This window comes from Polypterus senegalus, chromosome 3 (genome assembly GCF_016835505.1).
Source record: "Polypterus senegalus isolate Bchr_013 chromosome 3, ASM1683550v1, whole genome shotgun sequence".
Lineage (NCBI taxonomy): Eukaryota > Metazoa > Chordata > Cladistia > Polypteriformes > Polypteridae > Polypterus > Polypterus senegalus.
Window position 1 is genome coordinate 53975842 of NC_053156.1, and position 23652 is coordinate 53999493.

The following is a 23652-nucleotide window of genomic DNA, read 5'->3' on the forward strand; positions in this document are numbered from 1 at the left end:
CGCGAAAGAGAGAGCGAGTGAGCGAGAGTGGTAGGGAGGGCTGGATGCATAAGGTAGAAAAGGCTTGTTTTTGTTTTCAGTTCTGTTTACAGCGATCGGTTCATAGCGTGCATTGTGGCAATATTACTTTTCTTGGTGGTTTACTAAATTACAGATTTTTCAAATGTTCATTTTTTTCCCTGTGCTTAAAACTCACTTAAAAAAAAGTGTTTTTAGCGAGTGGTTCCTAGCACTATAGCGCAAACTATTGCAGTGTTAGTTTTCTCTGTTGTTCAAGGTTTTCTCAGTGTTATTCAATGTTATTACATTTAATTTACTATTACACTGTGCATTCTATGGTATTATTAACTATATCTGTGCTTAAAAACTAAAAAATATATATATTTACATACAGTTAGTATGGTCTGGAATGGATCCATTGTATTTACATACAATCCTATGGTGGAAATTGCTTCAGTTCACGACCAAATTAGTATACGACCAGAGTTTTGGAACAAATTATGGTCGTGAACTGAGGTTCCACTGTACCTGCATAAACATCACATGACTTGTCTTATTACCTGTCTGTTTGTCTTTGGCTTCCAGTGTAGTATCAGTGAAAACGTGGCTTCACCTTCCTGCACTTAAGTGCTGCAATTCTTTGTTGTTTTCATCCTGACATCTAACTTGGCCATTTGTCATTTGTAATTAACCATATTGGCACTACCCAACTCACTTACTTAAAACTAATGCCGTTCCAGTGGTGCTTCAGATCATGCAAAGGCTTGCAAAGTCTAGTCCTGTGGTGACTGCACTGCTGCACGGCCCTCAATGTATTCTGAAACAAGCTGCTTAATCCAATTGAGGGCTGCAGGAGGATGGAGCCTATCCTGGCAGTACTGGGTGGATGACGAGAAACAACTCAGGCCAGGGTGCCAATCTGTCATAAACCTTCCTGCATGTGCCGGTTTAGAACGGTCATTTAACCAGAAAGCGTGCAGGAAACCTGTCTGTGCAGAGGGAGAGTATGGAGACAACAAGTGGGTGCAGGACTTGAACCCTGGACACTGCTAAGAATTGCTCCTAATCTGAAACAAGGGCAGTAGGAGGAAACATTTTACTTGTGAGTAAAACCTCTATATAAAATGTCTGATACCTAAGGGCTCTGATGGTATATAAATTGGCAACTAAACTTTCCCCTTTAGGTTTAAGGTTTGGATGATGAATTTTTGAAAAGTGAATTACACATCCCAAGGGAGGAGCTCTTTGTGTACTTCTGGAACTATAAATGTAACTTTCGTCCTTTGGGTCACACACTTAGGCAGGAGCCTTGTGATTACAGTCCAGTTCCTTATCCAGTATGCCCCCCACCCTGATCATGTGGATGTTTGTTTTTTTTTTATTTATCCAAGTCATTGCATTTTGAAATGAATAAGATGGGAGGAGGCAGCAGTGACTTAGAAGAACAGCAAAAGGCTTCTAAGATTAGACAAGGCCCATGCACTCTGCAATGCAGCAGCCCACCAATGCACTGAGCACAAGAGCTGTGCCTTTGAAAAGCCGCCTTGTGCCACTCTGATAAGGTATCTCAGGGCCGCAGCATCCCGTCAGGATTGGCGGAGGGGGCTCTTTAGAAGGCCTCAGGATGTGATCCTGGACAGCGATAAGACTGATGATCACCCAGAATGCCTGCTGCTGGGAGCTGAGAACAGGAAGCCCACAAGAAGGCGTTATGATGTGCCTTGAGCTCTTAAACTGAAACTGCCACACGGTGCAGGCTGCTGCTGGAAACGCTCTGCTGATAAGGTAGGACTTTGGTGCTTTGTAGTGTGACCTGCTGATGCTTTATGAATGGGATGAAAGGTGCCATCTAAAAGACAAGGTGTACTGGGGGTATAGGTGAGTGGGTTTGTGCTTTTTGAAAGACTGCTGTCCAAGGTGCTGTTTCTTTTTAATTCTTCTTCTCACCTGAGTTTCACTCACACAGTCCATTCTGCTTATCTAAAATATCTTTAGTACTCGGGTGTTGTACCGTGTTAGCCATTATGAATGTAGGGAAAAGCCAAGCAAAATGACCCCTTTTATTGGCTAACTAAAAAGATTACAGCTTCTACTGGATGAGAAGGTTCAATAAATGCATGCATAAAAAGCCATGCTAAGTCCTTTGTCAGGATATGGCCAGGTTTAAATCCAGAGTCTCGTTACTCAAATTTAGAACTAAGGCTACATTCTAATATTTGAACAATCTAGACGAGAACAGGCCATTCAGCCAATCACGTCTATAATTGTATAATTGCAATCTGTACTACCTGTAATTACATCTTGCCTGAAGAAGGGGCCTGAGTTGCCTCGAAAGCTTGCATATTGTAGTCTTATTAGTTAGCCAATAAAAGGGGTCATTTTGCTTGGCTTTTCTCTAAATATCTTTAGAAAGTTATTTATAACAGTGCATATTATAGTCAATAGAGTGCCCTTTTAAGAATAGCTGCTCTTCTTTGATTGTGACAATGTGAATGTTTGTCTCTAGGAGGTTTGGGGCTGTACTGTCTTGGACTCCACTTCTGGTGCTTTCTGTGTTGACCTGAAGAGGAGTTTAGTGAAGTGGCACCCCGGCTTTAGCTGGCAGGGACTCCTGTGAGGAGCGCTGTCACTCTTTATATGACTTAAATAGAGACGATCCACTCTGCATCACACTCGGAGCTTGAATTGCCTGTTTATGCAAACCTCCAATGGAGGAGTAACTTTCAGAAGAATTCTTAAGGACTGGAAGCTACCAAAGCAACTATAGCCCAGCAAGCTTAACATGCATCACGGGTAATTTAAAGGAAGGAAATAATAAAGAAAAAAACATGAGCATCACATATCAAGAACAAGAGTGTTAGCAAATAGTTAGCAGGGGTTCAGACATGGAAGTCGCGTTACATTAACATGCTGGAGTTCTATCACGAAGCAACAAAAGGATATGGCCAGAGAGGTGGATATGATATTACTTATCTTATATACAGTGGTGTGAAAAACTATTTGCCCCCTTTCTGATTTCTTATTCTTTTGCATGTTTGTCACACAAAATGTTTCTGATCATCAAACACATTTAACCATTAGTCAAATATAACACAAGTAAACACAAAATGCAGTTTTTAAATGATGGTTTTATTATTTAGGGAGAAAAAATCCAAACCTACATGGCCCTGTGTGAAAAAGTAATTGCCCCCTGAACCTAATAACTGGTTGGGCCACCCTTAGCAGCAATAACTGCAATCAAGCGTTTGCAATAACTTGCAATGAGTCTTTTACAGAGCTCTGGAGGAATTTTGGCCCACTCATCTTTGCAGAATTGTTGTAATTCAGCTTTATTTGAGGGTTTTCTAGCATGAACCGCCTTTTTAAGGTCATGCCATAGCATCTCAATTGGATTCAGGTCAGGACTTTGACTAGGCCACTCCAAAGTCTTCATTTTGTTTTTCTTCAGCCATTCAGAGGTGGATTTGCTGGTGTGTTTTGGGTCATTGTCCTGTTGCAGCACCCAAGATCGCTTCAGCTTGAGTTGACGAACAGATGGCCGGACATTCTCCTTCAGGATTTTTTGGTAGACAGTAGAATTCATGGTTCCATCTATCACTGCAAGCCTTCCAGGTCCTGAAGCAGCAAAACAACCCCAGACCATCACACTACCACCACCATATTTTACTGTTGGTATGATGTTCTTTTTCTGAAATGCTGTGTTCCTTTTACGCCAGATGTAGCGGGACATTTGCCTTCCAAAAAGTTCAACTTTTGTCTCATCAGTCCACAAGGTATTTTCCCAAAAGTCTTGGCAATCATTGAGATGTTTCTTAGCAAAATTTAGACGAGCCCTAATGTTCTTTTTGCTTAACAGTGGTTTGCGTCTTGGAAATCTGCCATGCAGGCCGTTTTGCCCAGTCTCTTTCTTATGGTGGAGTCGTGAACACTGACCTTAATTGAGGCAAGTGAGGCCTACAGTTCTTTAGATGTTGTCCTGGGGTCTTTGTGACCTCTCGGATGAGTCGTCTCTCGCTCTTGGGGTAATTTTGGTCGGCCGGTCACTCCTGGGAAGGTTCACCACTGTTCCATTTTTTGCCATTTGTGGATAATGTCTCTCACTGTGGTTTGCTGGAGTCCCAAAGCTTTAGAAATGGCTTTATAACCTTTACCAGACTGATAGATCTCAATTACTTCTGTTCTCATTTGTTCCTGAATTTCTTTGGATCTTGGCATGATGTCTAGCTTTTGAGGTGCTTTTGGTCTACTTCTCTGTGTCAGGCAGCTCCTATTTAAGTGATTTCTTGATTGAAACAGGTGTGGCAGTAATCAGGCCTGGGGGTGGCTACGGAAATTGAACTCAGGTGTGATACACCACAGTTAGGTGATTTTTAACAAGGGGGCAATTACTTTTTCACACAGGGCCATGTAGGTTTGGATTTTTTTTCTCCCTAAATAATAAAACCATCATTTAAAACTGCATTTTGTGTTTACTTGTATTATATTTGACTAATGGTTAAATGTGTTTGAGGATCAGAAACATTTTGTGTGACAAACATGCAAAAGAATAAGAAATCAGGAAGGGGGCAAATAGTTTTTCACACCACTGTATCAGAATGCTTTTCATAAGGTGCCAAGTGAGAAGTTGGGCATTAAACTGAAAGAAGTGGCAGTTCAGTGTGTATTGTGGAGATGGGTGCAGAATTGGCTCAAACCCGGGAAGCAGAGGGTGATAGTGAGGGGAGTCTTGTCAGAACTGGTGGTGTCCCTCTGAAGTTTAGTGCTGGAGCTGCTACTCTTTTTAATATGCATACATGATCTTGATAAGACTATAATCAATAAACTGGTTAGATCCACAGATGATACTAAACTAGGTGGCATGGCAAATAAAGTAAAATCGGCCAGTGGGGGACTTGGACAGCACACAAGCTTGGGCAGATGTGAGACAGATGAAACTGAATGTTAGTACAGTAAATGTAAATTACATGTAGGCAACAAAGATGTTACATCTGAATACCTGGTCTGAAATTTGAAAATATGTCTTATGGGGGACCCAGGGTTTCAGTGGCACACAATGTACAGAAGCGATCAAGAAGGCTAACGACAGGCTTGAGTGGACCAACACCAACACAGAGGCTGTCTGTATACAAGAAGAGTCAGAGTCGCCTTAGTTTCCTGAGGAGGCGGAGGTTGTTTGGTGCATGAAGCCCATTCTTATATGTTTCTTTACCAGTCAGTAGTGGCCAGCCTATCTTTCTATGCAGTAGTGTGCTAGGCAAATGGCATTAGTGCAGGTGATGCCAACAGACTATATTAACTGATTAAAAGAAGATTAGTCCAGTCTTGAGAGTCAGGCTGCACTCACTGGAGGAAGCGGTAGAACGGAGGTCACTCACGAAGCTGCTTAATAATCTGGACAACGACCCTTGGCTGAAGAGAGGAGAACCTTCAGTTACAGACTAAGACGACTGTGCTGCTCTAAGGATTTAGTTCTTTGTAAGGTCATATCTAACCTCCACCAAGAGCGGCGTTTGGGGGTAGCAAGTGGGGCGACCACCCCAGGCCCCGTGCCTAAGGGGGCCCCGCTTTTGAGGTCCACGTGTCCCGTTTGAGTGAATTTGTCAAGTTATATTCTCCAGTATATATATATTTGAGATGTTTCTAAGAGGAACCCTTTTAAAATCCCTCTTCAAGGTCAAATTCTGTACATGTACGTCTTTGAAAACATTCCACAGTCCGAATATTAATGTACAAAACATGAATCGCTAATGATAACCAGTTGACATGACATCAACGTGAGTTATGACTATGACATCCTGCATATCGAGACTCGGAGTGTACTTGCAATTTGGGTACTTTTAATAGAAGAGGCTCTGCTAATTTCTGTACGACACCGCATCGCATTTTGCACTGTCGAGGTATCGTCATGAATTATGAATTGCACTTTTCTAATAGATTATATCGTTATATTTTGATAAAGTCTGCTTGTTATCTTGCAAAAATGTAGTTGAATACTGTAATATGAAAATCCAGTGTGTGTTAATATAATTTTTATTAATTTCGCACGCAAGTTTATACAGTCCACCAGTATCAGTATATTGCTGCTGGATTATGTGAATTTCCCCTTGGGATTAATAAAGTATCTATCTATCTATCTATCTATCTATCTATCTATCTATCTACCGGTAACAGCGTTTGACATAACTGGTCCTGCATGGGGTTGGTCAGCCCTAGGCCTCGCACACCCCTAAGGCCACCTCTGCCCTCAGCCATCCGACTCTATAATGAGTCCCCCCACAGCCGAGGTCGTCTTGTGCCCCGTGTGCTGAATGGTACTGCGCTGGTCATGCAGACATCTGAACAGACAATGCTAATATGTGCACTATACTGTGCCAAAGACGGACAACTAGTACTGCGAAATTGTAACTGATAAGTATGTGCAGTTCTAATCACTTCACACTTGGTGAGTACCTGTACTTTGTTAATACACTTTAAATTCTTGTTATATGTATCTTTTTACCTTGCTAACATATTCATGATTATGATCATTTTTGTTAAATGTATATTAATGTCTTTTTATATGCTACTGTAATCCTGCAATATCCTTCTCTATCTATCTATCTTATGATCAAGTTATAAAACACACTCATGAGGCCTCACCTGGAGTACTGTGTTCAGTTTTGGCCTCCATATTACGAAAAAGACATAGCAGAGGAAGTCCAGAGAAGAGCGACTAGACTGATTACAACACTAAGAGGTTTGAGTTATGAAGAGAGACTGGAGGAGTTAATCCTTTACAGTTTAAGCAAATGGAGATCAAGAGGTAATGTAAATGAATAGTTTAAAATTACAAATAGGAATGATTCAGTATATTCCAGTTGTTACAGTAAATTCTTCAACACGAATGCAGGGACACAAGTAGAACTTTGTTAAGAGCACATTTTACACTTATATTAGGAAGTTTTTCCTCCCGCAGAGAACTATAGACACATGGAATAAGTTACCAGGTAGTGTGGTGGGCAGTAGGACTTTAGGGACCTTCAACGTGACTTGATGGAGAATGTAAAGGATTGGGATTGGGAAGCTTGTTGAGATGAGCGGCCTGCTCTTTTCAGGTTTGTTCTGATCTTCGAATGAATTCTCGTACTTGCTTGGCACTGGCTGAGTTGTCTGCAGGCCTCCCCTAGCTGCTGTTCATTCTTTATCATTTCTTAATGGAAGTGCTTCATTACATTTTATATTCATTACCACAAATATTCCAGCCATATGTTTTCTGGGTCTTTTTTTTTTCCATAAGGGGACGCAAAGAGCAGAAGGCTATCCCAGCAACACTGGATGTAAAGCAATAAACAACACTGCTTGGGATGCCAAGGTATAAAGAGTACCTGTTTGAAACTGGAATACCCAAGACCACCCACTGTCCTAGCAAGGTGAATACCCAACAGCTACCTATAATCAAACCCATTTAATCCAGTTTGGGGTTAAACACAAAGCAGGAACCATCCCTGGATGGGACACCAGTAAAAACCCAGTAAAGCAGGGTGTTGGGTCTCCCCAGCCTGCTTAGACCTTTCTAAATATGACAGTTAGTGGGTGAAGGCTCAGCAGCTTGGAACAAAACCAATCATTGGGGTTTAAAATTAGGCTGGTGGGCTTACTGCTTTTAAACAAGACACTGAGGTGACAATAAAGGGCACGGCAGGTTCCAGCTTCCCCCACACTTTTAATTATGCTGGTTCCTTAATGGCATTTCATGGCTATTTACAGGGTGGTGTGGTTCCTCACAGAACGTTTGCTTGACAAAGCACCATTTCATTCTGTGGAAGGGTTCTTTGCATTTAAAGTTGGTTCTTTGTGCTTTCAAAAACATCCTGGATTTTTTTAATGCACGGTAGACTATCCAGTAGGACTCTAACAGGTTGAGAAGACCTGAACTATGCCTGTGATATTGTGTGCAGTAGGCGTCCTTTTAAAATCAGGAATCGACTGGTGTTTCACAAATCTGTTATCATCTATTCCTGATTATTTACAGCACGGAGCCTGTTACTGACCTAAATAAATAAAGGTTATTTCTAGAACATTCATGAGGATGAGTCTTTTGGGAACCAAAAATGGTCCACCTATGGCGTCGCTGTGAAGAACCACTGTGGCCCCTTTAATTTTAAGAGCACATCGGGGGCTTTAGAACGTACATTCAAACATAAGATAGCTGACAAACAAGAGAAGACCATTCCATCCATCAGGCTTGCGTGTTTGGCTAATAGCTAAGCTGGCGTAATATCTCATCCAGATTCTTCTTAAAGTTTGTCATCTCTTTGTATAAAGGAGTGTTTCCCGGCTTCAGTCCTAAATGCACTTCCCTGTAATTTTCACTGGTATCCTCGAGTACATAATTCACCATTTAGTTGGAGGAATTCTGAGGGATCAATGCTTTTGAGGATTTTGAAGACTTGGATTAGGTCTCCCGACAGTCTCCTCTGCTTGAGACTACACAGGTTTAATTCTCTAAGTCAGGGTGGGCAAAGTCATTCCTGGAGGGCCGCAGTGGCTGCAGGTTTTTGTTCCAACCCAATTGCTTAATAGGAAGCACTTATTGCTCTAGAAACACTTCTGCTTCATTTTAGTTGTCTCCCTCATTACGATTTTGAACCCTTATTGCTTATTTAAGTCTTAAACAGCTGCATTCTCAGTTTTTAATTGGTCCTTATTAGCAATAAAATGCAAATAACAAAAGAAACCAGCAGTTATCCATTTTGCTTGTTCCCCTTTACACCTGTGTGTATTTATCGTGCACTATTTGGTTTAATCAAATACTTGGAAGGAAAGAGAGGAGAAAATAGTGAAGGGTTGAGAATTTCCCATCCGTTTTACACTTCAAAGTATTTGGATGATACCTTAGGATGGAAAAAAAATCTAGAATATGAGCATGACTTGACATGGCAGAGTTAAAGCTCTAACAAGCCATGAAATGTAATTATTGGCAAGGATTGTTTTCTAATTAAGCAACTGGGTTGGAACAAAAACCCGCAGCCACTGCGGCCCTCCAGGAATGACTTTGCCCACCCCTGCTCTAAGTCCTTCTTTGTGTGACACGTCCTTAAATCCTGGGATACCTGGCTGCTTCAAGTGCTGATGTGCTATCAAGTACTATGGTGACCAGAACTGCACTCAAAACTCCATAATGGCATCTCACTAGTGCATTATACAGCCTGAGCATAACGTCCCTTGACATCTATTTAACAGTTTTTGTGATATAACCTAACGTTTTATTTGACTTTTTATTTGCTTCTGCATGTTGCTTAGATGATGAGAACATTATGACAACATAAACCCTTAAATCCATTTCAGAGATTTAAAAGGGTGTCTACAGCAGGGGTCTCCAACTCCAGTCCTGGAGAGCTACTGTGACTTCAGGTTTTCATTCTAACGCTTTTCTTAATTAGTGACCAGATTTTACTGCTAATTAACTCTTTGCCTTAATTTTAATTGATGCACAGCTTAACTTAACTATTTCTTTTTTCCTTAATTAGCAGCCAAACAATATTAAGACACAAAATATACCAATACATATACAACAACCTCACACAATAACTGAAAATAAAGAAAGGTGAAGGCCTCGGTAATGCTGATCTGTTCAGGTCCACAAAACATTTCCACAGCGCTCTTAAAAAAAATCATCAATTTTGGAAATGTCTGCCATGACAGAATGTGCGCCATGGAATTAAATAACGGGTTTAATTAGCAACGAGAATTGGCTTCAAATTAAGAAACTGAATGAAGTGAAGTTGGTTGGAGTTTTAGGCCCCAACTTAGTTACTCATCTGTTGGCTCACTTCACATCAAATTTATGTTTAGGTTCTGTTTAAGGAAAAAAATAATCAATTCAGCAGTCAGAGTCTCAAGAAAAGTCAATTAAAAGAAAGGGAAATAGTTAATTAGCAACAAAACTGGTCACTAATTAAGAAAAGAGTTAGAATGAAAACCTGCAGCCACAGTAGCTCTCCAGGACTGGAGTTGGAGACCCCTGGTCTACAGTGTTGTGTAAGTTCACACCTCACAAGAACTCGCTCAAAGTTCAGTTCACAGATTAAAATTAATAAATCCACGTTCATAGTTCACCATTTCAATTTTGAACGAGTTCATGTTCAGTTCGTTTTGTTTTTTTTAAGGAGTGAGAATAAATGACCCGTGAGTTTACTTCTATCAATAGAACCAGCAGCCCACCACTACCATTTACCATTTAGTGCAGGCCTAACTGTTGTGGACATTGGCACAAAGTTATGTATTGTACAAGTGGAAGTAAAAGAATACAGTACATAGTAATGTAAAGTCATTGTCTTAGTTTTCACGTGAGTACGCGTATGTGCGGCACTTCAAACAGGCTACTAACTCCTCATATATGAAAAATGCATAATGTCCTTCAAACCTCTACTTCCATGTAGGCCTATTCTCTCTTGCAATGAAATTAATTATACTCTAGCAATTCAGACACATGAAATGGGAATTAGAATATTGAATAAAATAGTTTGCTCCATATATATTTAGACAGAAGGCACAAAAGAGGAACCATGTGGAATTGTTTTGTTTTATTTGTCTGTTGCGTCAATACTGCTCCTCTTGAAAATGATTTTATTCTAGAAACTTACCATAAAACCATAAGCAATACTTTCAATGTAACAGGTGACTATACGCTCTATTACCAACCGTGTAACAGAAATGGTGACTGTGGAACCAGCGTGTAGATGAACTAACCCGTTACACTGCCGGTCAAAATTTGCGTCACATATTGCATGTCCAACAGGGAAAAATATAAAGTGGCCACGCGAAGTGCAACGTTTTCCTAAAAGCGAAAGCGGATCTTCAGTGCGTGCTTGTGTCAGCTTAAGCACCAGCAGGCAGACACTGACAGTGCCAATTTGATTTTACGTTATTTTTTCGAAATATAAATAAATGGCAAAAAATTCGTACAAAATAAATATTCGTAAAAATCCACTATTTGTGCTTATCCGAATATCGTATTCAGATTCGGCACCACCCCTACATTACAGGGTAAGGCAAAACGTTACTTCTGGAGCTAAACCAGATCGAGAATGTCACATAAAACTGAATTAGCTCACGTTCAAGTTCTTCACTTGCAGATACGTTACGTTAAGTTCACCATTCTTAGAAAACCAAGCTTGTTCAATGAAGGCGCTCTTTTGAACTCGTTCATGCACAACGCTGAGTGTCTACCATCTTGTATTTATAATTGATGTTCCTGCTGCCCTCCATGTGTCGCACTTTCCACTTTTCTACATTAGACCTCATGTTCCCGGTGTTCACTCAGTCCTGAAGCTTTTTGAATCGTGTTGCTGTCTCCTCAGTGTCTGCCGTTCTCCCAATTTTAGTATCATTTGTGAATTTCAAAACTTTACCAGTAATTAATATAAATCATAAAAAGTAGGGGTCCAAGGACAGACCCCCATGGGTCTCCATTGATGACCTCACTCCAAGTGGAGACTTGCATAAGCTCGGTAATGTATAAGAATTCTTCAGCACCAAAGTCGAGTAAAGCCAAACACGTGAAGAAGGCCGTGGCTTTAGAAATGTGTATATATGGAGTAGACGTGTGTGTTTGTTATTTATTTATATGTTACAGTATATTGTTTATTTAATTTCAATTATCTATATTGATGGAGTGGTCACATGCACTCCTAAAACGAATGTTCTCTTTTGGGAATAATAATGTTATATATCTTAAGAGGGTAAAGGGACAGACTCGATACCAGAAGGGGGTCCTTATCAGTCAGGGGCTGTAGTCACTGCGACCTTTCTGTGTGGCACAGTCTGACTGAAGGGCCTCACCACAGGGGATTGTCTAGTGATGAGGGGAAGACTGAAACTGGGGACCCCCCACTGAAATGTGCTGCCTGTCCCTACACTGAGCATCCACCACACAATAGACCACCTGGATTGGGGTCCGAGTGCAGCGGGTGACACCATTAAATGGTGACTTAAAATTGCATCTGTGTCCAGGGTGGCTTTCTGATTTGAGTCTGTTGCTGTGGCTCTTTGTGTCTTCAGACTAAAATTAAACACTTAAAATAAATGGATGGATTCATTTTGAAGGGTAACGTAATATTGTGTATTTATGACTCTGAAAGGCGCTATACAAACTAAATACTTGGACTGGAGGTCCTAAGGCTGCCCAGTTCACTTTCTGTGCCTTTGTATGAATATCTCACTGTCACGAGCCTCACGTCACATCTTGTCAACTCTGTGACACGGGACGCAACCTGCTGAAGTCTTCTTGGAGGTCCCTTCAGGGCCAGGCCAATAATAGACCCCCAGGGCATTGTGACAGATAAAGGCTGCTTGTCCCACCTTGTCGCGCCTTTCCTGTTGTTGTCACATAATCCTGCTGAGCCACTCAAACTGCCGCTCTTTTGTTCCTCCTTCCCCACTTAATGTTGTCTCGTGACTTTTGACGCCATTGTTGTTTTCATGCCTCTGACTCAGCAGAAGTTTCTTTGAACTTTTATCGGCCCGATTTGCGGTATACTATTTCACGCTTTCTTTTATGCCCCCCTCTTTATTTTGCTTATTTTCTGCCACTGCTTTTCCTGCTTTTCCGCTTCACTATGGGCGTCACTTGGCCTCGGTGGTGACTGATTGCTCTTCCTGCACTGATAGGCAGTTCCTGCCACTCTTCACTCCCATGTTTTGAACTGCAACTTCTAATAATGTTAACCGGACGAGATGCCATATAAAAGAAATAATGCCTTGATGGTGCGCAGCTATGCAGTGTAAGTTTGCATTTGAGTCAGTGATAAACAGCATGGTGTGTGCTCGAGTTCGCAGGGTTCAAGACTTGGCCCACCATTATCTGATAGCACATGTCTGCCCATCCATTATCAAGCAGGATCCATTTCATGGTCACAGGAGGTGGTGGTCTGAGTGCAAAGCAGGAACCAAACCCAGATGGGGCTCCAGTCCATTACAGGTCACAGCCACCCACTCCATCATGCTGGGTCATTTTAATCCAAAGGGGCTCATCAATGGGATGTGTGGAGAGGACATGCAAACTCCACACAGACAGTGAAGAGGCCGGGACTCAGACCATGGAATCTGGAGCTGTGACGGCCAGTGCTGCCCTGAAAACAGCTGCTGTCCTTGGATATCCGCCTGTAAGCTAATAGAATTGTAATAAGAAATAATAGTACAGTAATACATTTTATTTATATAGCACCTTTCTCAAGCTCAAAGGCTTTGTAGAGTCTTTGTAATTGTAGAGGATGAATCCTGGCTCATCATGCACACACAAATACACATATACAGTGCATATACAGATACACACATCCACACACACACACATACAGTATATATATTCGAATATATATATATATATATATATAATACACACATCCACACATTTTTCATATATATATATAATAAATAATATGCACATATACAGTACATATACAGATACACACACACACACACACACACACCTATATGTAAAGATATTGATATAGATATATACACACACACACACAAATATATACAAAAATACATTATGTAAAGTACATATATAAATGCACACATACACACACACCTGTATATATTGATTGTGAGACTTGCCCGGACACCACATCTTTATCAAAACCATGTTTATTTTTGCTCTTCAACCAACACACTTCTCAGTCCTGCACAACACTCCGTGCTTCTCGCCCCAATCACCTTTACATCGGGCCTTTCTCTCACTGTCCATGGGCCACCTGTCTTCTCTCTCCAGGAGCTTCGTCCTGCTCCTGCTCCCGACTCCAGCTCCCAGACTGTAGGAAGGCGGGCCCTTTTATGCTCACCCGGATGAGCTCCAGGTGCTCTGCCTGACGACACTTCCTGGTGTGGCAGAAGTGTCAGGAGAACATCCGGAAGCACTCCGGGTGTCCCTGGAAGGATTGTTGTCCATGAGCGTGGCAGAAGTAAATGTGTCCCGGGCTCCAACGGGCCTCCCTGATCTCCTTCCGTGGCCCTCTTCCGATCCAGGGCGGTTACCCCCTCGTGGCCCGGAGGACAAATGCGCCACCTCTCGGTCCTTCCAGGCGTCCCGGCCGGGTCTGACCCCCAGCCTCCTGCGACAAGATATATATGTATACTAGGCTGACCCGACTTTTAAGTTGACCACTTCTTAAGGCAATTCAATATGTAGATCAATTTGATATTTTATACAAACTCATTAATTTGGTTATATTGCATTTGAGTGGTATTACTTTAATACTCGTAGTTTCTCTTATTTTTGTGATGAAATTTAAACTTTTTTTCTATATTGAGGTCGCCCTTTTGAACCCCCCTGATATTTACTACGCGGTGAGGCATTTGTACTCCATCAACATTAATTATTTCCAGAGACATAATTTTGTCTATTTTTCCAGCGCATCGCACACAAAAGCAAGGGAACGATGGGAGCACCAGAACTCTGCTCACATCATGTCGCTTCGTACTGCAAGCTGCAAGTAGTAAGTCTGTGATAAGCGGAATACCGCTACGCTTTCCACTCATGGGACGAAAGGACAGTCTCGACCGCTTTTATATAGTAAGAAAGAAGAGGAAGATATCACACAGTCTGGAGTAGAAAATCATCTTTTATCTGGAAAAACAAAATTACAAATTCCATCATGCATTGCAAAATGGACCGGGCGTGTGTGAAACTCCGCGCATGCGTAGCACTCACGGGAAGGAAGGACAATCCCGACCGCTTTTATATAGAGGGATACACACACGCATGTATATACAAAAAAAAAAAATAGATATATACTGTGTGTATATATATATATATGTGTGTATATATATATATATATATATATATATATATATATATATATATTATAAAAAAACGTGCAACGAGATGAGATCTTTTAAAGAGAGACAGAGAGATACTTTCACGTCTCACGATACGGTCAAGTCACGTGATACACATGCAGAGCAGGTTGGAGATAATGGAAGTAGGGAAATTCGAATGTCTCAAAAAAATGACAGAAAAGATCGAATTAGCACAAACGGAAAATATTACTCAGTGAAATAATGGAACAGCGAAAAGAGATTGCATAGTGTTTGAGGATGTCTGGGGGAGAAGAGAGACAATGCAGTGAGACAAAAGGAAAGCTGCTGTACAGGCTTTTAAATGATCAACGAGCAGCGAGACAAAGAGATCACGCAGCACGGCAGCAGCAAGTCCAGCAAAGAGCAGGTAAAAAACCCACCTGTTACTTGATTCCTATTGTATCAGCGTTTAAGAGGGGTTTTGGAGGAGTGAATCGTCTCCTTATATATATAATATAATATAGTATATAAACTTATAGAATACATATATAGACAGATATATATGTACACACACACACACACACACACATATACTGAAGGAACAGAGACGGACGCAGTCTTCATTGGTCAAAATTAGAATCCATGGGCTTGAGAATCGTAGAGGCCTTGGCCGATTCAGTATTAGCCAGACGGCGAGTACAATCACGCCAGATGCGCTGGAACACACTGCTAGATCTTCTGTCATTTTTTCTTCACAGTGGTTGGTCAACTATCAGTAGAGTGAATTTCACTTCATTCTGAAAATTCTCCCTGTAATTGTTTTTTGTCTCCTTGTATTTCAGGAGCCAGCAAAATGAAAGCAAGTCTCTTCCTTTGCACCCTTCTCCTAATGCCTCCACCCCTGCCAACAAATAAAAGCTGTAAAAGTGACAAGGACCCTGACAACAGAGCTAGAGTGACCTGTGAAAAGGGTGGGTTAACAGCAGTGCCCAGCTCCCTGCCAGACACCACAGAGGTCCTGATCCTACATTTCAACAGTTTCACCACCATTTCTTGGGAGGCGTTTGCTGGCTTTCCTCAGCTGTTCGAGCTGGACCTTTCCCATAATCATATTAGTTTATTGGAGAAGGGGAATCCTCCATTTGCTGGGCCCGGTGATGGTGGGGTCAGCTCTTGGAATCTTGGAAAGCTTGCCAAACTACACTTGGTTAACAACAGCATCTCCACCTTGGCTGAAGATATCTTCCAGCCATTCCCAAACCTGATGGAACTCTTCCTCTCAGGCAACAAAATTAAGATATTCCCAGAGCAGATCTTTAATGGTTTGAATAAGCTGGAAAAGTTGGACATCTCCTCCAATTCAATTAAGGTTCTGCCAGCTGATCTAATCAATCATTTACCAAAGCTAAAACACTTTGATGTGCAAGACAACCAAATGCAATTCCTCCCTGATGGTTTCTTCCCAGATCGGGAAATTCCCTATGCATTCCTGGGAAGAAACCCCTGGTTCTGCAACTGTAAGATGGAGTACTTAAGAAATTGGGTGGAAGAACAGTCCCATAACATTTACATGTTAACTAATGGCACGATTGAAAATAGCCCCGAGAGTGTGGTCTGCTTTGGACCAGCACGTTTACAAAAGCATGAAGTACAGAATTTGGAGAATAGTGACATCTGTCCAGCTGATGGCATAGTAGAAACATTTGCCACTACTACACAGTTCCTTACAACATTTGAAACTTCTTCGTTCATTCCAAATTTAACAACTGAAATAAAAACGATGAGGACTGACACCACTAGTATCACTATGGCACCTTCTTCCTCAGCGACCTCCTCTAGCATGTCTACTTTGAGACATGTCACCAGTACCTTGATACAAACTACTTCTTTAGTACCATCAGAAGAGACTTCCCAACCTACCACCAGTGATTTTTTGCCATCCTCTATGGCCACATCAGCTCCTTCACAGGAGACCTCCTTCTCCACCGTTGCTTCCCTACACCCAATCCATACCACAAAATCAGGATTCCTAGTAGAAACCTCCCAGTATCCTGTTACCACCATGGTAACTGTCCTTTCTGGTGTCATGAACACCACTGAGCTAGACTATATCTGGGATATTGCAGGAGGTCACCAAGAGAGAAGAGGCACCTCTCACAATGAAAACCCTGTTGTTCTTTTCTGTCTGCTGCTCTTCAGCTGGTGCTTAGCTTCTTGCCTCCTCCTTATAGTCTCCACCTGCCTTCTTCTGTACTGGATATGGCGGCTGTACTTCAAATTCTACAGGCCTGCTAAGAAGCTTCTGCTTAAACCACCAAACGTCCGACTGATCCGGTACAGCACGCTTCTGAGAAACGAAGAAGGAAAGTCCACTTCCTGGTTAAACGACACACTGGAGCACCCAAGGATAGAGGAGGCAGATTTTTGTGAACCTGAAGATCTTTGCTCATCTAATGAAGTGGGAAGAATGTCCTCCATCAGTCTGGATGAGGGCCTTGACGGTTCTGCTTTCTAGCTTTGTTGAACTGCAGAAGCACATGGCTGTTTCGAAACATCTAGTCTTATAACTAATTTTGTGTATTATTTTTAAACTTGATGTTTGATATAATAAAACAGCACACCTCCGCACGCTACATTGCTGACACTTCAATAGCAAAGCGAATGCAGCATAGCAATGTCCCAACAGAATCTGTTGAGCACATCTACGAATTCCAGTCTTGAAACACAGCATTCATACAAATTAATCAGTCCCATTTTTATACAAGACATCGAATGTAAAGTTCTGAGCTCAGCCCGAGTCCTTCCTCTCAGGTCTTGTGCCTTTCCTTCCTGATTGGCCGCATCACAAATGCGGCAGCAACAAGCCAAGAAGGAAGCTGAAATTAAGGCTTTGTCATAAACTGGAAGTGCAGTGATGGTGCACCACTGAAAGGTTAGGTAGTTAGTTAGTTAGGTAGACTTTATGATCCAAAAGAGAAATTTGTTTGAAGCAGGGAGGTACAAAACTCAGGAAAAGATACACAGATACAAGAAAATAAGCAAAGGCTCAGCAACTACCGACCGGTGTGGTCATAAGTTCACACACTCAAGATTAGTCCTTTAACAGGAAACCAAATAATCATTCTGAATTTAACTTTCAGCAGCATCCTTACAAGTAGCACAATTTCAAATGTTTATAAACTCTGGGAATAAAAGAGTTCTTACTGTTCTGTTGCTCTTAACTCTCGGAAACCTAAATCTGCAGCCAGATGGCAACAACTGGAAATTGAAGAAAAGAGGATGGCGCCTGTCTGACAGAACTGAGTCTGCCTTCTTTCTAACCAGTTTGTGACACGGGTCTGCTGTGAACCAATAATTTTACTGCTGATTTTTACAATGTTCTTAATGCTGAAGTTGCAAACCAGCACATAAAAAGCAAATGTAAAAACGGATTCAGTTAAGGGTTATTAAAAAAGTGGCCGTACAACTTTATCTACTTTAAAACAGTTGAGTTGCCTAAGAAAGAAAAGCCAATGTTTTTCCCATCCTACACAGGTGTTCTGTGTTAAGATCAAAGTTTAGCCTATCAGTGATTGTCCCCCTTCTCCATTGTGTCCCATTTAATTCAAGGTATAACAGTGGAAAAAGGGCAGCACCAGAGATCTACAGCCAGCTCCTTGGTCTTAAGACATATTTAGCTGTACAAAGGAACAATCACACCTCTGAATAAAGTCATCAACAACAGGCCCATGGCTGTCCTCCTTGTAGAAGACTGACAATGAGAGAACCATCTACACATTTCAGGATATGTCTGTCCTCATGTGGACTCCTGCAGTTATTGGTGTATAAGATGAGCAGAAGAGGAGATGGACAGCAACCATGGGGGGTACCGAGAGATATGCTCAGGTTATTAGAAAAACAGATATCAGCACTCCGCTTTGTGTTCTGTTAGCTGAAAAGTCCAGAATCAACCCCACCAAGTTAGGGTCCGAACAGAACTGATCATTCGGTGTATTAACTAAAATGTGATGCTGGATTGTATTAAAAGCTGACGAGAAAACTGCAAATAGCAATCTTGTGTGGTTTTTTGGTCCTTCCAAGTGCTCATACAGTAAAGTCAGAAGTATTGCTGCGGCGTCCTCCACCTTCCTTTTTGCTCACTGTAGGCCAGAGATTTTGTTAAGCAGGTGTCTCCTAGAAAGACTTTTTAAGTACACGAGAGATTAGTCACGTAATGCTTTGGAGTTTGTGGCGTTTTACTAAACGAGTAACACTTGCTTGCTATCATAGGTTGGGGACTTCCAGTAAATCCAGAGACATCTCAAATAAGGAGTGGAATATTTGAGAGAGCTCCTCTGCACAGGAGGGAAGCAGACAAGGCTTTCTTATACAGAAGTTGAGCTTAAACAAAGAAAAAAACTATTTTTACTCTCTGGAAGACACAATTAACACTTAGAACTGGCAGGAGGTCAAATGAAGGCAGACAAATGTAATAAAATCCAGAAAAGAAAAGAAAAAAGGAAAACAAACAGCAAAATGATTGAAAGTGCACTCCACTTACTCTATTTTATCACCTCTGGTCTCATGTATGGTTCCGTATGACTAGATCTGAACCTGGCCCTGGGTGTCAGTGTGGAGTTTGTCTCCTGTATCCCAAAGACTTTCAGGTGAGGTTAATAAGCAACCAAAAACTAACACTGGGTGAGCACCTGCAGCAACAAATTGATGCCCATTCCAGAATCCGCTCCTGCTTTGTTTCCAGTGCTGTTGGAATAACTTCTGCCTGTTGTGACACTGCACTGGGCAAAGCAGGTACAAAAAAAATGGATGGATGAATGGTAATGTGACCCAAGTATAACAGATTGACAGATAGAACTTTATTGTCCTCAGGGAGAAATTTGGCTTTTTACAGAAGTTCTTTAAAAAAAAAAAAAATAAAAAAAAAAGATAAATGATAGATAAATGAATATATTCATACAAACACACATACACCCACTATGGTCAGAACACACATCTGAATGTCTAAAAAGGAAGAAAATTTAAAAAGAAAGAAAACTTCCGAGTTAAATGTCCCAGTGAGGCATTATGCAGGCGTACTGCCATCCGTATAAAGGAGCGCCAACAGCATTTCTTCACACACTTCTGCTGACTAATTCTTTGGCTGAAAGTACTAAATGTTAGTGTGTCAGAGAGAGGATGTGCAGCAATGTTTATAAGGACGCTCAGTTTTGTTTTCCTTCTCTCCACTGCTACTACCTGCACAGGGTCCAAAGTGAAGCCCGTAACTGAGCCTGCCCTTTCTACTATCTATATATCTATCTATAATTCGCTTGTTGATTCAACAGGCCTCTCTTGAGGTGATGTTACCAGCACAACACACCACTGCTTAGAACTTCAAACGGACCATAACAGAGTTGTAGAATATGTGAAAGACGCCATTACCCACACTAAACGAACACCGTCTCCTAAGAAAAAAAACATCCCTTTCCTATATATGGCTCCTCTGTGTTTCAACACCAGTTGAACCTGTCATTGATGTGGACCTCGAAGTAAATGTACAAGCGCACCACCTCTACATCCACTCCCTGAATAGTGATCAGACATGGAGGCTATGGTAAGCACATGAGAAGAGGGCCTGGGATGGAACTCGGGATCACACCTGCCAATTTCACAGTGGACATGAGCCCAGGGTCCATCACACCCTCTGTAAAATAAATACTGAGAAGACACCAAGTTTCAAGGGAAAAGAACACAAGGGTGATTAGGATTGTGAGGCGACATTGTAGGGATTAAACTCACATTCGTCCCCATTAAGAATTTATAGCATTCACAGTATATGGGGAGGTGACAGTATCAGAATAGACTTCTTATCTGGAATATTCACTTATATAAATAGAATCCTCGTCATGTATTTTTTAATCAAATACATTCACTTAGAAACGATCATAAAAAAATTATTGTATGGTATATCTAAATCAATGACATCAAGAAATACTACTACTTACAATAGGCACACAGTGAATCTTCAGTGTTTCAGTGACTCTTTAGAATACAAATTACAAGATACTACAAAACAAGTCTTCCTATAGGTTCCCTGACTATAAATATGTTAACTACACTGTAAATATTTAATTAAAAAAACACACACACATGCAAATTATCCACAGACATGAGGCCCTCATCACCACCAGGAGTAGGGGGTGCCAAGAATTTTTCACACTGCAGAACACGTCACCTGCCTCACCTCACCCCTAACATTACAGACTGTCTGATGTGTTCAAACACCAACCACCCTGCCCCAGGTGCCAAGTCTTTGCCAAGCCACTCATGCTGTATCAGTAACTCTGTCTTGGTTTCTGTTCAAGACCTGACCGTAACTTGTAATTAAGAAGACATGGCCAGCAGAATGTGACAAAAACACAATTGATTTGTTCACTGGTGAAGTCAGGCGAGACAAACCTGGAGAAGTTTTCAAAATAAGGTTAATCATGGCATGAATGCAGCGTGGCAATGCCTTTTTGGGAATACTAAGATGGCAGCTTTCACAGCTGTCAAACAGTGCAAATGATACGTAAGGAAACGTTAAAATTGAGACAATGCTCTTTCTAAATAACTGCATGACAGGCTGTGACAAAAAAACTTGTTCATCTACTAATTATAAACTGTAAATGCGATTAAAACACTACATTCAAATCTACTGTAATAAATTTTAGTATCTAGTCCAAACAGCTTTTATTTTTATGAATATAATTAAGGATTACTGCAGCAAAGCTGTCATATATTAGTAAGAAACTAAGCCCCAACTTCTCATCTCCACACACAACTGAGTAAAAATAGCATACCAGTTAGGATTACAAGCAGCATCTCTGGCTCATTACAATTAAATTAACCAAAAACACAAGAGGCCGAGTTAGTATTTAACTACTTTATTTTTACTTGTATACAATTGATTAAAACATTCAAATGTAGCACAAGTGTTAGCTTAAGTTGTAGAAAGGTTATGTGACTGAGCCAATTCTTCTATGCTAAAGAGGACTTCTCAAGACCTGGGGAACTTGGGCAGGTTATTACCTAAGATAACTCTTCTTTCTACACCATCTTCATTAATGGCAGCTAACCTAATTACACCACCACTGGAGCCATCACGTTCCATAGCCAAGGAAAGAGCTGAAAGTGAGAAAAACAGGGGAAAAATAAAAACAATGAAGATGCAAGAAGACAACAATCAGTATTGTTTCAGTTCTCTAATATCATAACCCGAGTACAAGCTTCCAACTACATTTCACTCTTTTTATAAAATGCCAATATTCCTCAAAAGTAGCTTTAATCAATCAATAAATCAATTTTAATCTATTTTTCAAGAATTTACCATTGGCAGCGAAGTCCAGACACTCATCTTTTGACATCCCACTGCGATATGATGCATCCACGTATCCATATATGTAGGAACTTCCTGATCCTCCAACTGAGAAGGGCTGTCTGACCATCATTCCTCCCATAGGTACTGTGTATACCTGTAAAGAACAGACAGGCTCACACATCACCGCCAAATAAATTGAAGACCCCTTCAAATCTTTTGCTAAAAAGTTAATGACTTCTCAAATCAGTATACTGACGCATTAAAATATTTTATACACTGTAATCTAACATAAGGAACAACTATCTTAATGTGGCCACCAAGAGATATTGTGAAGCTGACTACAACAGAAAAAATGTTTAAGTTGTTTTTGTTTGTTGGCTTATAATTTGAAATAAATCACATTCGCCCCCCTTCATTTAAATATGGCGTGTGTTTTATACTAAAAGTGCCCTAGCCTGTACAGAGTGAGGAACAGAACACAAAATACATCGATTTGAAAGGAAATAAAAAAATGACACTGTTTTCCAATAATATCCAAAAACAAAACAAACAGAAGATGCAGGTAACAGTTCAGACATTGACTGTCAAAAGGGAAAAAAGCTTCCTTGGAAAGAACAAACATCAGGATGCTCAGAGTAATTATAAACCATTTCCAGCTAAAAAACATAGACGGGGTATAATATCACTAAAGGTTATTGATTACCTGCCCACCAAGTCTTTTGTCCCATCCAGCAACTATGATCCCAGCCATCAACTCCTCCCGGTACTTGTAACACATATCCTTGAAGAGATTGGCAGCAGTCTGGACAAGTGGTGGCTCATCAAGCTCAATGCTAAGCATAAGATGGTGGAAGGGAGGGGTACAATAAGACCAAAAATATCAGGTCAAAATGCTTTCATAATGCAAACAAACATAACCACAGCTGACAAAGTTTTAAACAGAAATGTCACAAGCTTTTCAGAATTCCTACCCAACCTTGAGAATCTTTCACCTCTTTATTATTAAAAAAGAAGAAAAAAAACAAATTTTTCGTCAGCCTCTGACTGTACAGTTATTGTGCCATAACTAAATTACACTGGTAGAAGGTGATGCTTTATGGCAACTTAGATATTTGCATTGCTCTTTGTTTGGCATCTGGATGTCAAGTATGTTTTTGGTTTAAAAATTGTTTTTAAACAGAAGATTAAAGATTTCATCATAGAAGTGGATTTTCTTAAGTACAACAAGGCAGAGAAAAGTGCATGAAGACAGAATGTGTGTGTATATCAATAAAAGGTGGCTGTGGCTGTTTCAGTGACCACAAAAATTTGGGAACATTCTTATTTGTTTGGTTTATGTACTTCCACATCTTTGGAAGTGGATTGTATACATGAGCAATTAAAATGCACACCAAATGTCTTTATTTTGGTAGATTTCAACCAATGCAAATTACAGAAGGTAATAACTGTATTTGAACAATATACTAAATGTGCAACCATTTACAATCACAATTTTAATCATTGTCATGGTACTATTAAAAATGAATATACTT

The 23652-nt window shown here is 40.8% G+C and overlaps 2 protein-coding genes across 5 annotated transcripts in view; one reads left to right on the forward strand and one right to left on the reverse strand.

Moving 5' to 3' along the window:
- The first annotated feature begins 1553 nt into the window (after positions 1 to 1553).
- LOC120525150 (SLIT and NTRK-like protein 6) lies at positions 1554 to 20055 on the forward strand. 4 transcript variants are annotated; one of them, XM_039747216.1, is made up of 2 exons: positions 1554 to 1785; positions 15624 to 20055. In XM_039747216.1, the coding sequence occupies exon 2, from the start codon at positions 15635 to 15637 to the stop codon at positions 17294 to 17296; it is 1662 nt and encodes a 553-aa protein (XP_039603150.1). In that variant the 5' UTR covers positions 1554 to 1785; positions 15624 to 15634; the 3' UTR covers positions 17297 to 20055. The 4 variants fall into 4 exon arrangements, with proteins under 4 accessions (XP_039603150.1, XP_039603149.1, XP_039603151.1 ...); XM_039747215.1 differs by lacking the exon at positions 1554 to 1785 and adding an exon at positions 6175 to 6442; XM_039747217.1 differs by lacking the exon at positions 1554 to 1785 and adding an exon at positions 7063 to 7409.
- A 1621-nt stretch (positions 20056 to 21676) lies between these two features.
- psmb6 (proteasome 20S subunit beta 6) overlaps positions 21677 to 23652 on the reverse strand; it is a 12373-nt gene continuing 10397 nt past the window's right edge. Inside the window, exons 4-6 of the mRNA XM_039747220.1 lie at positions 22824 to 22953; positions 22130 to 22274; positions 21677 to 21927 (exon numbers count right to left, since the gene is read on the reverse strand). Of these exons, the coding sequence (XP_039603154.1) occupies positions 21800 to 21927; positions 22130 to 22274; positions 22824 to 22953 (403 nt within the window). The 3' untranslated portion in view covers positions 21677 to 21799. The remainder of the gene's footprint in view (positions 21928 to 22129; positions 22275 to 22823; positions 22954 to 23652) is intronic.